Source organism: Gekko japonicus, unplaced genomic scaffold (genome assembly GCF_001447785.1).
Source record: "Gekko japonicus isolate JY-2015 unplaced genomic scaffold, Gekko_japonicus_V1.1 scaffold6, whole genome shotgun sequence".
Taxonomy (NCBI): Eukaryota; Metazoa; Chordata; class Lepidosauria; order Squamata; family Gekkonidae; genus Gekko; species Gekko japonicus.
Window position 1 is genome coordinate 1,816,938 of NW_015166417.1, and position 16,745 is coordinate 1,833,682.

Here is a 16,745-nt window from a genome sequence, read left to right on the forward strand (position 1 = left end):
GGGCCACCAGGAACTGTCCCCAAATTTGGGGGAAGTTCATTGCGATTTCTCAGTTCACAGGCTTTGATTCACGAACTCCACTGGCCAAAATTCATTACAAACTTTGGTTCATCAGTCAGTTTGTGCCCAGCCCTAAAAATTGTCAAAGAAAGCCATTTTTCCCTTGACTCTTCCAGACATTTCTAGTTTCTGTTGACATGAGGAGGTTCACTGTGAACACGTTTGAGAACCAATATGCTAAACTAAGGATAACGCGGGATTAGTGTAAGCCTCATCTTGGTTAAAATTCAGAAGACCTTGTTCCCTAAATGCTTTTCCAAAAGTAAAGTTACTATGCACACTCATATCCAGAATCATTGGTTTTCTTCACCACAGAATCTCCTTGTGTTTGGTTTACAGACAGTAGAAAACTGTGTGTGCACACTACGAAACCTTTCCTACCGTCTAGAGCTTGAGGTACCTCAGGCTCGTCTTCTGGGTATAAATGAACTGGATGACTTTTTGGAAAAGAGTCGCCTAGTAAAGATTCAGAGCCAAGTTGCTGGGGGAAGAAGAAGAAGAAAAAGAAGAAAACTTCACAAGAGGATCAGGTTTGTTTTATTTCATTATATTCTTTCCCTTTGTTTAATTGGCATAGGTGTGTATCAAGGATACGTCTACCCATGCTTGAGAACAGAAATGGCTACTTCTGAGAATATATCAGGGTGGAATTTCTGAATCTTTGCTTAAACAGCTGACATTACATGTATTAAGGAGTATGTATCTTTCACAGTGGGATGGAGTTGGTCCAATACCAGGATTGTCCAAGTCTCCCAAAGGTGTGGAAATGCTGTGGCATCCTTCTGTAGTAAAACCATATCTAACTCTTCTAGCTGAAAGCTCCAATCCTGCCACTTTGGAGGGCTCTGCAGGATCTCTCCAGAATCTGTCTGCAGGCAACTGGAAGGTAGGGTATGAAATGTGTGGTTGTTGACATTTCACATAGTCTGTTTTTGAAACAGCGGAGAACCAGTTGTGTTGTAACTCTTTTCGGGCCTGATGTTTTTCATGCAGCCGCTGGCAGGTGATCCTGTGAACCACTTTATCCAGGAACCTGCCTCAGATATCAAGACCTCTTCTGAGCTAGTTCTCTGTTGTTGTTTTTGTTGTTGTTGTTCTTGTTTTGGGGGGTGGGCAATGTTCCCTCTAAGCTGTGGAGTCTTGTGAGCAAAAATTCTAATTGTGAGCTCCTGGCATTAAAGTTGTGAGCGATTTGGCTACTGCATAAATTAGGTTTGCTCTGGAGCCCTCCTTCCTGAGCCAAGACAAAAATCTGTGAGCTGGAGGCTAAAGGGAACACTGGGGGTGGGGGTGGTTTGTTTTGTTTTCTGCTTTCAAGCAAAAAATATAATTAGATATATGAACCTGTAACAGTTATACCACCAGTATATTGGCACAAAATTAAAGTGACCCTAAGTTATTAGCATTAGTGAAACCTCTTAACAATTTTTTGTTCACAGTGCCATCTTAAGTGCTCTAAGCCCAATGACTTCAGTGGACTTAGAAGGGTGTAACTCTTCTTAGGATGGCACTGTTATACAGCTGAATCAGTGATTTCCTGCAGTGCTTCCATGAAAATCTCAAGCCCAGTCTTCTCCTTTACATGCGGATGCTGAGCAGAATGTCTTGGTACTCAGCACGTAGGGCTGCCAAGTCCCCCCGAGGGGCGGATTATCCCCCGCTTTGGAGGCCCGATTTTCGCCGCCGCGGAATCGGGCCCCGGGGGGGAACCCCACCCCGGCGTGCAAGTCAGCCGGATGTGACGTGATGACACCGGGCACGCTGGGGCCCTGCCCCCAGCGTGCCCGGCGTCATCACATCACATCCGGCTGACGTGCATGCGGCGTGCGCGCACTCGGGACATTGTCCAGGAGCCCCCCACTGCAAAGAGAAACAGACTTGGCAACCCTATCAGCACGAGTTTGGCCTCTACAAGGAGGTATGAAACAGCTAGGTTCGATTCCAGTGGCATCTTGGAGGCCAATAAGGTTTTGGGGGTATGAGCTTTCAAGAGTCAAAGTTCCTTTCATCAGATATCCGATCACAGTTGGCTCCCAAAAGCTCATACCCTGAAAATCTTGTTGGTGTCTCAGGTGCTACGAGACTGGAATCTAGCTGTGCCCACTGCAAACCAGCGTGGCTACTGTCTGCAACATTCTTTGTAGAATTATTCCTGACACAGCTGCACAGTTATTTTCTCCATTCTTGACATTTTGCAAGTATTTGGCTACACCCATGTAAATTTGTATTTTTAAATGTGCACTTAAGACAGATTAGAAGATTTCTCACATTCCATTTTGTGTTTGAGTTGTATCATTGCCTTCCCCAGTTTGAATTTGAAGTAAAACTTTCCATCTAAATAGGAAAAAAGTTGTCATAAACATTAGCTGTTGCAAAGCATTGTACTTTTTTTTTTTTGGTTCTCCACCCTTGTTTGTTTGTTTGTTTGTTTCAGCCGTCATTCTTTTCACAGTGCCCAGATTCAGAAAGTGAAATGCTTATGAGGAACATTATGAATGTGCCACTATTGTGAGGTTTTCTTCCTAACACATATCTAGTGAAATTGAAAGGACTGTTGCCATCACTTTATTGTATTTAACTTTAGGCCTCTGGCAAAGGTTCAAAATTCAACTCCCACCCCAAGGCTAGATAAGAAAGGTTTGCTTAATTAAATTAAGCTATGACACAGATAGGTTTATCAACAAAAAGAGAAGACTAATTGTTGTTCACAAATAAGTATTATCCCTGAACCACTCCTGCTTGTGAACATCACAGCTGGTATCCTGTAAAAGCACCACATTACTTCCCTTTAATCTTTTTTGAAATTCAAAAATCTCCCTTTTAAAGATGCATGAATAAGGGACAGTTTTTCTTTTAGCAGCTAATTTTTAAAAGCAAAAAAATTAAGTCAGATTTTTGTCTTTTTTCCCCCAAATAAAAGATTACTGCTTCCTTGATAGCTATTAAAACTGCCATAATAACACTAAGTATGTTTCATTTAATCTCTTAATTAATTGTATTATTCTGTGGCCCATAATGAAACATCTTCAAAGGCCATGTTGATGCCAAACACCCACTTAAATTAATGGGAGCTGAGTGCAATTGTTCCCATTTGTGCTCCTAAAAGGTATTAAATTTTGTAGATAATTATATTGGTTCTTTTTGCAAAAAATACATGAATCTGCAAATAATTTTGTGTTTTGTATAACAGTTTGCAGCTTATATCCGAGCTGCTGTTAGAAAAGAGAAAGGGCTTCCGATTCTCGTGGAACTGCTAAGAATGGACAACGACAGGGTTGTTTCTTCTGTGGCCACCGCTTTGAGAAATATGGCATTAGATGTTCGCAACAAGGAGCTTATTGGTAAGGACTGGGGTACACTTAAGATGCACAGGTTGTCAGCACAAGAAAACACAGTAGCATGGATTTATTAATTGTGTTTTATGTACCTTTGATTCTCTGCAACAGCCAGAAATTCCTGGAAAATGAACTGTTTCAGACAGGAAGTTATGTGTGCAAAGCCTGATTGAAAACGAAATTCTTCATCTTTGGTATAAAGTCGTAACCTTCTCAAGATCCGTTATGTTAATAATGGATTTTTGACAGAATCCAAATATATTTTTCCATTTAAGATCAACAGGGTTTTCCAAATTATTTTTAAAACCTTCCTCCCTTCCTTCCTTCCTTCGGTCTTAATGCGTATTTCTGTCAACATGTGGATATAGGTATGAAGATGTGTTTAGATAGCTGACACTACCAGTTTCCTACAGATGATTAATTCTTCATCCTTCTTTCTTCCATCTGGTTTTGTTGTAACAAATACTGAATGGCTCAATTCATTGACATTTCAAACCACATTTTGAGGAATCTTTGAATTCCTTGGAATCTTGCTCAATGAGGTCTATAATGGGAGACAAAACTTCCCTTAGGGACCCTGTAGTCCACCGCAGTGGCACTTCTCCTACATCGCATAGCTCTAAGCTGTGCTGTCAGTTCCGGTGGGGTTGATAAGCCTGACTGTTCTTGATGCCTATAGCATGTTCCAGAATTCTCTGGAATTCCAAGGCAAATGTACAGGGATTGGGTGGCAGACAATTCAATGCAGACCAGGGCTCCAGGGAAGTAGAAAATTGTGAGCAACTGGCCTGGATGACCAAAGTATAACCATTCTGATTCTTCAAGTCTTTGAATCTCTATTAATGTTTAGCTCCTTGGGGCCATTTATGTTTCCTGTGTTTAGCATCTGGTACAACTGGAATCGCATTCTATAATGAATACAAGAAAGATGAGTATTTTTAAAAATGTACCGTGATAAATAAGGTTACAATGAAATTTTCCCATTCAATCTTAATTGAAGCCAAAGTACTAATCTTTGATCTTTGATTTATCTGCAGCCTTTGATACAGTAGATCACACCATCTTGTTGAGCTGCCGGGAGGCAGAAGTATGTATTGGGAGGCCTTATCCAAATCTCCTGGTAATGCAGTAGAGGTCCTAAATAGCTGCCTGGCTGCAGAGGTTAATTGGCTAAAAGTGAACAAATTGAAACTAAACCCTGAAAAGACAATGTAATGCTACTTGGGAAGGCAGAGGTCTTAAATGATATTGTTCTCCCCACTTTGAATGGAATTCAGCTGACCCTTTCTGACTCAGTTAAAAGGCTGGAGGTTATACTGGATCCAACTTTATTACTGAAGAAGCAAGTTAATGCAGCGGCAAAAAATGCTTTCTACCAACTCAGCTTAGCCTATAACATAGCCTTGATACAGCTGATCTGGCCTCCTGGATTCACGCCACAATAATATCAAGACTAGACTACTGCAATGCACTGTACATTGGTCTCCCCTCATAATTAGTTCAAAAAGCTGTTGCAGAATGCTGCAGTTCTGCTATTATCAAGAACTAGACAGAGCATGCATGTTACTCCCATTCTACCGACATTCCATTGGCTGCCTATTTATTACCAGGCTCAGTTTAAGGTATTGACTATCACATACAAAGCCCTTCATAGCCTTGGTCCCTCTTATCTATGGGACCTCCCCCCCCCATACTCCTCCATGACAGCTTCACCCATGTGATCAGAGCCTTCTAAGCAGGTGCCAACCTGCAAATGGGCAAAATCAACAACTGCCCGTTCACGTGCTTTCTCTATTATGCTCCCACGTTATGGAACGGCCGGCCCGAGGAGGTCAGGAAGGCTCCCATTCTCCTGGCTTTCCATAAACTATGCAGAAGTGAATTATTCAAGAGGACTTTTCTGCACAAGTAATAGGGTAGCAATGTACAAAATGGTTCACCAACTTACTTGGAGAAATGATTAGAGGCCGTGGTGCTATGCTGCTGTGTATTGCCTACTGTAAGATTCTGTAGTACAATTTTTGCACCGTTTAATGTGTCATGTTAATCCCTATCCTATGCTTCAGTGATGTCTTTTGAGAATTCCTAGTTATTTCCAGACTTATGCAGTTCTATATTTTGTTGATTGTATTGATTCTGTGTAATCAGCCTTGAGTCCCTGTGAGAAAGGCGGACTGTAAATAACATATAGACCTTCCGATACATATGCCTGAAATATTAAGTACTCCAATCCAAAACTGCAGGGTGTTCACACATGCTTTGCAAAGTGTCTGTTCATGTCACAGGCTTAGATGTTAAGCTTGCTGAAGGGAGGCAATTTTTACCTACTTCCCCTCTCCTGTTGCACTTGGCTGCTACACTGTTCCTCGGGATCAACCCTTGAGCGCAGAGTGGGGGGGGGGAACCACAGCAGAAAATTCTAATCTACTGTTTCACTTGCGCTAGATACAGTGTAAGCCACAGTGAGGGAGAGAGTTGACTGTTTCCCAGTACACAAGAGAATGGCGAATCCCTTGCATGCGAGCAGCTTTGTATTTGTACCAGGGCCCTTGGCAATCACATTTGATAAAAGATTGCTATTAAGTAGTCTGCATTTTCTAATTTTGGATCAGCATTTTCTGCATCTGCTATATAAAAGTACAGCGCAACAATTCTTTATAAAATCTACCTATTATTCATAATTTATTTACAAATAACATCTTCAGTTTTTATTTTACAGGGAAGTCATTAATGAGCAGCTGTTGAATTATAACCCGAGTCCAAACTAAAACATTCATGCTAGCTTAGGGTGATTTCTTTTGTTTACCATGCAGCTCATTTCTTTTCATTAGTGAATAACTGAAGTCCAGTACCCTCAGGTATTGTTGTCCTTTGTAGCTGAAAAATGAACTGATTTGCTTAAAGTTGACTTTTACATCCCTTCTTGAAAGGAAATCTTTCACTGATCTCCAGTCCCATGTTCTGAGGAAGGGATTTTTTCCCCTCTCCTGTAGCTATTCTTGTACATATATTCTATTTTCATACTCAGTCGAGGCAAGGAAAATTGTGGATTTTCCTCCTCCCCCCATTTTGTTATCCATCAGTTCCAAGTCCTCTTTGGAGGGAAAAATGGGCCATAGTCCAGTGAAATATCTGTTATATATCTCTAAACCACAGATTGCTTGAAACCTATGGAATAATTTTATTGCATTAGTCTCGCTATAAAATGGCTCAGCTAAAAAAAGCTTATCTAAAATAAGCACCCAGATTTGTGTATGTCTGTGTACTTTGGCATGTTGCCATAATCATTTTAATCACTTTATTCCCTAATCCAGTAAAAGAATGCAGTACATTTTTAATTTGAAAAATGACACTGCAAGTATCTCTTTCCCACTCTGTACAGTACAGGATCCCCCCCCCTCCCTTTCTTATAGAGCTGATTTTTTAAAAAATGACTTTTTCCCTTGTGCTTAATTCTGGATCTGTATTTTTCCTCACAGCATCAGTCTATGAGATGTTAAAAATCTATATCACTGTGTAATTTATAGCTTGGGTTTCCCGTATGGATTTTTCTAGGTAAATATGCTATGCGAGACCTGGTGAATCGCCTTCCTGGAGGCAATGGACCCAACATTCTCTCTGATGAAACGGTGGCGGCAATCTGTTGTGCTCTGCATGAAGTCACCAGCAAAAACATGGAAAATGCCAAAGCCTTAGCTGACACAGGAGGAATAGAAAAACTGGTGAACATAACCAAAGGCAGGGGGGACAGGCAAGTGTGAAGCAAGAATTTTTCAATTAAAAATCCTTCACCTGTTTCTGATAAGAGGAACTTACAATGTGAGTCGTCAAGACAAGAAGCTTTTACTTCTGTGTTTCCTGGCTTCCTTCATGAGCCACCTTCATGTATCTCCCATCTGTTCACAGGAGAAGGAAGAGTTGGCATCTACTGGGTTTTTTCCCCTGAAATCCACACAGAGCCTGCCAGCCTTCTGCATTTGTTTATGGACAAAATTTGTACAAATTTTAGTGGCATGAAGACTTTCACATCTTTTGGCTATTTTTATATTACCATTTGTTTACACAAATTTGTACAAATTTCATTGGCATGGAGATGTTCAAGTCTTTTGGAACTTTTAATCTCAGACCCTGAAACACAGAATCTACTTCTGTAGTTATCATACAGTCTATAGGGTTGGTTCCTGCAGGTCCATTCCATTAATGGTAGGAGATGCTTGAACTTTATGGCTATTATGGCATAGTGTGAAAATATATTGGGATTGTTTACAGAAGACTTGAAAACCAAATGGACTGAGAGTGTTACATAGGATCCATTACCTCATTTCCTGGATCCAAAGGACCCAATGCAAAGATGTTCTTGAGTGCAAGGGGGTTTTGACCTCCATCTCCACCCTTTATTGGCCAGTACTGTCAGTTCTGACGAGTCTGGTTGCCCACTGGAAAAGGTACAAGAAGCTGGTGCATGAACTCTGTTTCTCCAGTGAATGATCAGTGATGTCAGAGGTGACAGATCTAACCTTCGGTTCTTTGATGTACATATGGCTTTAAAAAAAATCTGGATGGAAATGAAGAAGATCCTTGACCTTTTCTTCAAGGCACACATACCACCAGTATGGTGTAGTGGTTAAGAGCAGCGGACTCTAATCCAGAGAACCGGGTTTGATTCCCCACACCTCCACATGAAGCTTGCTTGGTGACCTTGGGCCTATCACAGTTCTCTCAACTCTCTCAGCCCACCTACCTCACAAGGTGTTTGTTGTGGGGAGTGGAAAGGAAGGGGATTGTAGGCTGCTCTGAGACTACATTCTGAGAGTATATAAAAGCGGGGTAGGGAAACCTACTCCTCTTCTTCCTGTCTTCACTAACATTCCTCTTACAAAGGTTCACAATTCCTTCTGATCACAGAAGTATGTACAGTGTGCCATTATTTTAGCAGAATTCCATTTTTCCTGCATGTAGCTCTTCACTTTCTGGTGTATGTCGAGGATGTGCATTTCTTACAGTATTGTGCACTAAGTCTTCCCCCCCCCATCCTCCCCCCTCAGGTCATCACTGAAGGTTGTCAAGGCAGCAGCCCAGGTGCTAAACACATTGTGGCAATACCGTGACCTCCGAAGCATATATAAAAAGGTAGCACATAAAAATTGACTTTACAGAAATTAACATTCATGAGAATGCAGTTCCACAATGAACTCTAAACTATTTATTTTAATGAAACGCCATTCATTTTTCATGTAACCTCTTTTCTCTTCCTACACAGGATGGTTGGAATCAAAATCATTTTATTACCCCAGTGTCAACACTCGAGCGTGACAGATTCAAGTCACATCCCTCCTTGTCTACAACAAATCAGCAAATGTCACCTATCATTCAGTCAGGTCAGTCTTTTTCCTGGTATGTGAGCAGATTTGATGTTAATTTCCCTGAATGGATCCTGTACATTCCTTTTCAAACCTTAGAGGTTCACTCTCAGTTTTAACTTCTACATGTCCTCTTCTTACATAGTTGAGGCAATTTTGCCTCACAGTTGCAGCCTTTCATTATGACCAAATTTATTAGGGTCAGCCTATAAACTTTTCACCAGACACTTTCTTCCCGCTTATAGACTCTGGGTGTGAGACAGTGCTTATACTCTCACCTAAAAATTACCAGTTTAGGATATTACGGGGTAGAAGATGGCACCGAGTAGGAAGAATTGTGGTAACGCATTGGAGCCATCTGAAACTCATTGGAGATCACATTTTCATAGATGAAATGGTTATGGGAAATCAGTTCAACGATCCTGCAGGATTGCATTGACTTAAAACTTGCCCTGTAAGTGTTTGTCCATTCTACTTTCAAAAACCTCTGAGAAGAAAGAGCTGGGTGGTCCATTCCACATGTTAGAAGCTGGCATGGATTGTGATATGACTGTATTAGTTTAACAGTTGTTTTACAACAAAAATAGGATGTTATTATTCTTACAGAAAGCACACTGTAAATATAAATATGAGAACTTTATTTTTGCAAGTGTGGGGGGATGTGAATATGCACATACAGAGATGAAAGCACGAAGAAGAACTTAAAATATTAGCTTTTTTGTTATTACCTAAATCTGGCTTTGTTTACAATGCTGAAATCAGGAAACTCTTGCTACGACAGGATAAATCTGCAAATACCTCCAGGCACAGTTGCTGTGGCTGTATCCTGCCTTCCTAAGCAAATAAATGTGAGGACAGGACATGAATGTCTAAATCAATCCAAACACACTTTGCATCTTTTGCCTTTCTGTTGGCAAGAATTAAACATCTTGATGCAGTATCAGTGCTTATTTTCTCACTGAACTATTCTCTTTATGCCTTTGGAAACTTAGAAGCCAGGTACATCTAGGAATACACATACTTGGTCTTTGATTTCTCCTTGCCTGCAGATCACTTCTCAGAGCATGCAGAGGGTCCATCCACAGCTGTCTGTGGATAGGGGCAGGAAAGTAATTTTCTGGGGTGAGTGGGTGTAGGGTTGCCAGCTACAGGTTGGGAGATACCTAGAGGTTTTTTGGGGGGTGGAACCCGAGGAGGGTGAGGTTTGGGGGGAGGGGCTTTAGTGGGATATAATCCCATAGAGTCCATCTTCCAAAGCAGCCATTTTCTTCAGGTGAACCGATCTCTTGCCTGGAGATCAGTTGTGGTCTCAGGTGCTGCATGGGGCTAGATTGATTGACAGTATAGGTGCCTCCTAGATCCTCCCAACCATGTACTGATTGCAGAATAAATGGTAATCAATGTGCCCTCGTTTACCCCCATACTTCAGCATTTGGCCTGGTGAATCCAAAATCAAGCGTAAGAACAGCAGTATACACAGTATGAGGTCCCCTTATGCAAGGTTGTCATGGTCCCTGAGTGTGGTATTTCTTGAACTCTATACAGAAGAGAATGTCCTGCCATTAGCAGGTTTTTTTCATTTCTGTATAAAATGTGGGATTCTTAGTAAACAGAAAGCTATGAGAGAAAATAAATCACAGCATCAAAAATAGATATACATTTAATTTATAAAGAACCATATAGTCAGTAGTTTAGCCAACATGCTTCATTTAGCCATTTTGGAGTAGAGGCATGTGAAGAACTGGGTACCTTGAATTACAGGTAAATCACAGGATGGCAAACAACACATCACCCTGGTTTTAAAGTTCCCTTCTCCTTCAAAACAAAAACCAAACTTGTATTTCTGTTTTCTAGTATTCTGGAACCAAGTCTCCAGGAGGCAACTGAGGGTATTTTAAAATTCAGACACAAACTTTTAATGGTAAACTCAGGCTTAGCATAATTTATACACACTGCTGTAAATGTCAACATGCTGTAAATATTTCTTATAGAGATTTTGTGTGAGTGGTCACCGAGTTGCATTCCTTGTCACTTTTACCGCAGTCAAAGTCAGTTTATTACAAAGCGGGCACTAGCATTTCCAATCAATTCTCTGCCTTTTCTAAACTTTTTTTTTTGTCTGATGCTGATTCTTTCTGTCTCCCCCTCCCCCTCTTTTTTACTGCCTTTTCCTCAGTTGGCAGCACATCTTCATCACCGGCGCTATTAGGAATTAGAGATCCTCGTTCCGATTATGATAGGACACAGACTTCTATGCAGTATTACAATAGCCAAGGTGATGGGATTGCACATAAAGACATCTATACTGGTAAGGGACCAGTGAGATGACAGCAGATAGTCTGTTCATTTACAAAGCGCACATTCTATTTGGGGGGAAAAACAAGGATCCAACTGTACTGAAAATAGAAGCAAAAGAGGAATCTGTTGTCCATAGCCTCTCCTCCCATTTAAAATTGCTGTACGATTTTCCTCTGTTGCTTATTTATTTATTTATTCAAGAACCATATTGTTATCTAATGAAATCTGGCAGAAAGCTGCTGTTTTGTTCACCCTGGAATCATAGGATAGAACCCTAACAGCACCATCCTCAGCACAGTTACACCCTCCCAAGTCGCTTTACTCCAGTGGATTCAGAAGAGTGTAAGTTTAGGAATGCACCATCAATTCACCAGTGACTAACATTAGCCAGGGGCTTCCTTGCTTTTTTGTATCTTCTTCTGTTCAGCATAGCCCTATTTAATATGTACAAATAGTTGAAGAAAGGGACAGGACCTACAAACCAAACTGAGCCTGAAGGAACAACAATTCAGTAAGGTAACATTCAGAGAGAGAGAGAAGGTATGTTCCACAAAATGGTTCCAGGTGCTTTATCTTGACCAGCCCATGATCTAAAGCAGAATATTTCCACCATCATATCCGTTTGCAATGGAAACATTTAAGGTTATGTTCAAGCAAAATCCAGAATCACAGAACTGAAGCATTTCGATTTTTTTCAGTCACATTTTCATACCTTAATAAAAACATAATTTGTGAGACCTGCACTACAATAGCAGCAAAGTAGAAGATGGTTTTTGTGGTTCAGATAGTTATTCTAAGTTCATTTGCTTCTTAAACTCATTTGCTTTTAAACCTGCATGAGTCTGATCTTCTCACCCTACCACTTCTACATTTTAGAAATAGCTGGGTAAGGAAGTCAAATGCAGCACGGGGAAAAAAACAGCCTTCAGGATATTGTCTTAGTGTTGCGGGATGCACTCCCAACAGTTAGCCAAATATTCATCACTGATATTATTTTGTATGTACCTAAAGTGTTAGCATTTCAGTCAATGCCTTGCAGGGTGTTTTAGCCCTGGAGAGCTTGGTTGGTGCTGAGTGTTCTGGGGAAAACGTGTATGATTGAGGCGACCTTTGATAGTTTTGTTACTGCATGTTCTGTGTTTTCTCTGATTCCGTGTTATTCTCCTATGATGCTTTAATATAAGCCTCATGCCCCTGGGTTATAAGGCAGAATGGATAAATAAGTGAATAGGCAGAAAATTAGATCAGCATTTCTTAACCTTTAATCCACCACCAACCACTAAGTATGTAACATTAGCAACAAATGCCCCCCAAGCAAAAATATGGATATAAAACAGCACTCCAGACATGGCAGTTTTCTTTTATATGAGTATATGTATGAAGTATGCAAACAAGGGACAAAGAGGTTCTCAAAGAAGTGCCAATTTTTGTTCCAGCCTGATTCACACTTTTGGGAGAGCCTCTTAAGACCTTTGTCCTTGTTGCTAACTTCTCAATTTTCTTCATCAGGGATGGACTAGTATTATTTTGTTGGGTTTTTCCCTCCAAGCAAACAGTGGGAATTTCTGTTCGATTCCCATTTTCTGTGTACCACTTATTTTTTTAAGGGTCCAGTAGAGCAATTTGTGTTTTTATATGATTTTATCAGGGCAAGGTGTTCAGTATAAAACAACTCGACTCTGCTGCTGTCAGAAGCCACTGCAAGTTGGAAGAGATAATCTTGTCCAAATTATTTGTTTTTGAGTTCCACAAAGAAGTATGTCTGCTGATCAGAAGGTCAATCATTGAAATGAGAATAGATCTGTTTTCCTAGGGCCAGATGTCCAGATATCTTTTACGGAGATTGTGTTTGGAGATGCTTCACACAGACACACCTGTAGCCCTTTTCCCCTAAAATATTTCAAAATACCATTTATTGAAATACTTTATACAATTCCATTCTACTTTCAGTGAGGTATCAATGGCAGTCAGCATAAAAATTTGAGCACATCAAATCCTGGCTTTAATGTTCTGCTGTTTTCCTGCAGGGTCCAGCAAACCATCACCAATTTATATCAGTTCCTATTCTTCGCCAGCAAGGGACCAAAATAGACGACTGCAGGTAATCGCTGAGATCTTAATTTAAGGAGTGCCAGTATTGATCACAACAACGATGGTGCATTCTATTTTGCTGCAATGCTTCTTAAACAATTATAATTGATGAGTTCTTCCTGTCTGAAGTAGTTGTAACTCCAAGCAGCTATTTACCTGGATTATGACAGTCGGTTTTGCAAGTATTGTGCCCGTGTTGGTTGTATGAATAATAAAGCCCAGTAAATATATAGCTCCATATAATATATACAAGTGTTTCTAGCCTGCAGAAGCCTCCAAAAGATTTTACCGTGGATTGAGGGAGCATGTTTTTTATCCTTCTATGCTATAAAATTGTACTGAAAACTTTTACTATTTCTCTTCCAGTCTTTACTTTCTGAGCATGTTTATTCTGCCTCTAGCCTACATCAACTACTTATCTATCAAGTAACTTTGTTTGGTGGCTCAGTTTGCCGCCTATATCCTCCCATCCAGATGGCGGAAGGGTGCTTCCATTGGGGAGGGGGATTTCTACCTGTTTTAGACTCTATGGTGTTCATGAGGGGCCACTGACCCCCCTAGGAATGAAATTTAAGGGGCACAACAGTCCTGGTAGATAAACTATTCTGCTGGCATATGTTGTAGAATACAGTCCAGGGAGATAGGGGTTTGGTGGGTTTGAGTTGCAAAGGTTACTCTTCTAGCTGTGTTCAGTCCCACATAGTTGTGCATTCTGCATTTGTTCTATGCTTATTGCCAAACAATTAAGAAAATGTCTGAGACTTCATTTGTGTGGTCTCAGCAAACCACGATCCCCAGCTCCGCAACGCTTTGGCAACATAAACTTCATTTAATTCAATCATGGCATTGTGCAAGTGGCATGCATTGGGTTGTGTCCTGTGAATCTAAAGCCAAGTCCAGTTCCCAGAACAGAACTTTCCTGCCTCCCCTTTTCTGCTGCAGCTCACTCCATCCCCTGAAACCCCAGAAGCAGTGGTGTTGGGCATGTTGGGGTCTGCAGTGGGAAAGGGGGGGACTCAGCCAAAATTTCCTACCATTCTCCACCAGCAGAAGCACTGATAGAAAGCAGAATCAGAACACTGGGCTATTCATGTAAATACGTCCTACAAAATCTGATTCATTTCCCAATAAGGAAGGGTGTTCCTTATGCAAAATGAAGATGAACTCAAGGATATATAACTAATCCTAGGCAAGGAGTTGGAAAGAAGACAGTGCTGTACCAAAGTATTATGCAAAATACCTTGCTTTTTGCAGCTATAATGAATATCTGCAAATTATGTGTTTTGATAGTTATGAAAGAATGGTCCCCCTCACTTGAATAACTAATTAAAAATTCCTCAAGTACTGCTGCAGAAGGGCAAAATTAGAAAGTCAACAGCACAAGAAGATTTGCAATTAGCAAAGAATGAGCAAGGCAAAGAAGAAGCAACTCTATAAGTACCTTTACCAGGAGGAGGTTGATGAAGCAGCACAGCATGAGCCCCTAACAGAATAGCAGAGGAAACATTGAAAGATTGTGATTGGGCATCTGTTTCTCACTAGTAAAAAGGCTAACTCTTCAGATGTTTTGACATAATTAATATTTACATAAATGGGCAGAATAAGAAAAAATAGGTCAAATTCAGATACCTTGAACTCAGTCAAGATCGCACAAAATGGAAATTCGTCCTCCTGTACTTTCAAAACTGGTTGCAATAGTTAAACAGTAGTTAGTGATCATCTTTGTCCATCAAAAATCCGTGTCCTAGTTCCACTGAAGTAAAAAATACACTTGTTCAAGATTATGAATCTTGCCATTGAATAGTTGCAGACAGACCATAGTTGAGGTTTGCTTCATATGTTAAAAAAAGTTTGGCAGACCTACATAAAATTAATGTTTTAGGGAATGTGAGAAACCTATGAAGGCAAGTTGAATCAACATCTCTTATATTGGAAGGCTATAAAGATAGGTTTCAGTTGTGTAAAGGGTTTCTGTAAAAAGCTCACCTCACTGGGGATTATGGATCAGGAAAAAGGTTAATGAAGGCACTACACAGCTCCTGGATAATATATTTGCTGTGTCTATGCATGTAGATCTATTACATAGCTCTAAAAAGTAGAAGACATTGAGATGTCCTTTTTTCTGCTTTCTCAATAGCATCAGCAGTTGTACTACAGTCAAGATGATTCCAGTAGAAAGAACTATGATGCGTACAGGTTATATTTGCAATCACCACATAGCTACGAAGACCCCTATTTTGATGATCGAGTTCACTTCCCGGCTGCTACAGATTACTCAGCACAGTATGGACTGAAAACAACCACAAACTATGTAGACTTCTATTCCACCAGACGACCTTCTTATAGAGCCGAACAATATCCCGGGTCACCTGATTCCTGGGTGTAGCATTAGAAAAAAATCACAAAGAACGACACTGTATCTTTCTAACTTTGCTTGAGAAGAGATTTGAGTTATAGGTTTGCAGTTTTGAGGGAGAAATGTGAAAGTGAATTACAAAGAAGGGGGGAAAAGGAAGAGCTTCTTTTCAAGGGGATTATCAGGAAGACATGAAAGGAATTGGAAAGGGAGAACTTTTGCTCTGTCTAGATGTTAGATCTAATAACTTGTAGTTCCTGTAGTCTGGTGAAGGTGTGGGCAATGTGATGAAAGGTTTGAGAATTGGAAGGAGAAATGGTTTTGAGAAATGCATAGGTCAGATCAAATTGCCGATGATTTTTTTAAAAAAAATGTGAATAAAAGTCTTGTTCTCATAGTTTGTACAGAAAAAATGGATGCCGTTCTTGTTTTACTGCTACTACTAAATGTCAAGATTGTATGCTATCATGTATTGTAAATTTATTTTAGTTTGTGTAAATATGGAAATGCCACATTGGTTGAAAGTGCCATCATTTGTAATGCCGTGTGTCATTTTAAAAACCAATTTTAAAAGCTGACAACTTTAAAAAGAGAGAGAGAGAGAAAGAGACAAAATATAAGGAATTGTTATAAATAAATATCATTTTGTTTTTAAAATGAATGGTGTAATTTTGAAGCACAAACCTCAGTCCAATATATCTGCATCTTTCTCATTCCCTGCCTCTTTCATAGAAATACATCACTGCCATTTTTTATGCATATGGGAAAAAAATAAATATGGAAGTCTCATCCACGGAAAGTGGTTCCCTGCTCATTCTTATTTTCTGTGTTTAGTGTTCAACTACAGCAAACGTTAAACGCTCATGGTGAATCGTAAGATCTGGTTAAATCTACATCAAAGCATTTTGACTATTTTTTTTTCAACTTTGTGGACTTCATCTATTTCCTGTATGTCAAGAAGACATACCAAAGCCGAACACTGTGCACTTGCCTGTCGTCTTTTTATTTCCTCAATACCCATGAATCCACTCCTGCTCACAGTTTATCATGTTCTTAGAAACTAACTGAATGAGCAGAATAAATTACGTGCGCTGTTCTTTCACAGAAATTTTATTGAGTAATTTGTCAACCAGCTCATCTTTCGCAGAAATTCACATATTGCTTTCACAAATGAGAATGAATTAACTGCATTAATGTTCCCTCCTTGTCTAACAATAACTGTTAAACATTTAAGCCACATTTATT

General features: G+C 40.1%; 1 protein-coding gene across 1 annotated transcript in view; it reads left to right on the forward strand.

Annotated features, from left to right (window-relative positions):
• PKP4 (plakophilin 4) overlaps positions 1-16,290 on the forward strand; it is a 171,168-nt gene extending 154,878 nt beyond the window's left edge. Inside the window, 10 exon segments of the mRNA XM_015411565.1 lie at positions 400-496; positions 499-590; positions 773-946; positions 3,251-3,401; positions 6,951-7,146; positions 8,441-8,525; positions 8,656-8,773; positions 10,932-11,063; positions 13,081-13,154; positions 15,282-16,290. Of these exon segments, the coding sequence (XP_015267051.1) occupies positions 400-496; positions 499-590; positions 773-946; positions 3,251-3,401; positions 6,951-7,146; positions 8,441-8,525; positions 8,656-8,773; positions 10,932-11,063; positions 13,081-13,154; positions 15,282-15,530 (1,368 nt within the window). The 3' untranslated portion in view covers positions 15,531-16,290.
• Positions 16,291-16,745: the final 455 nt, after the last annotated feature.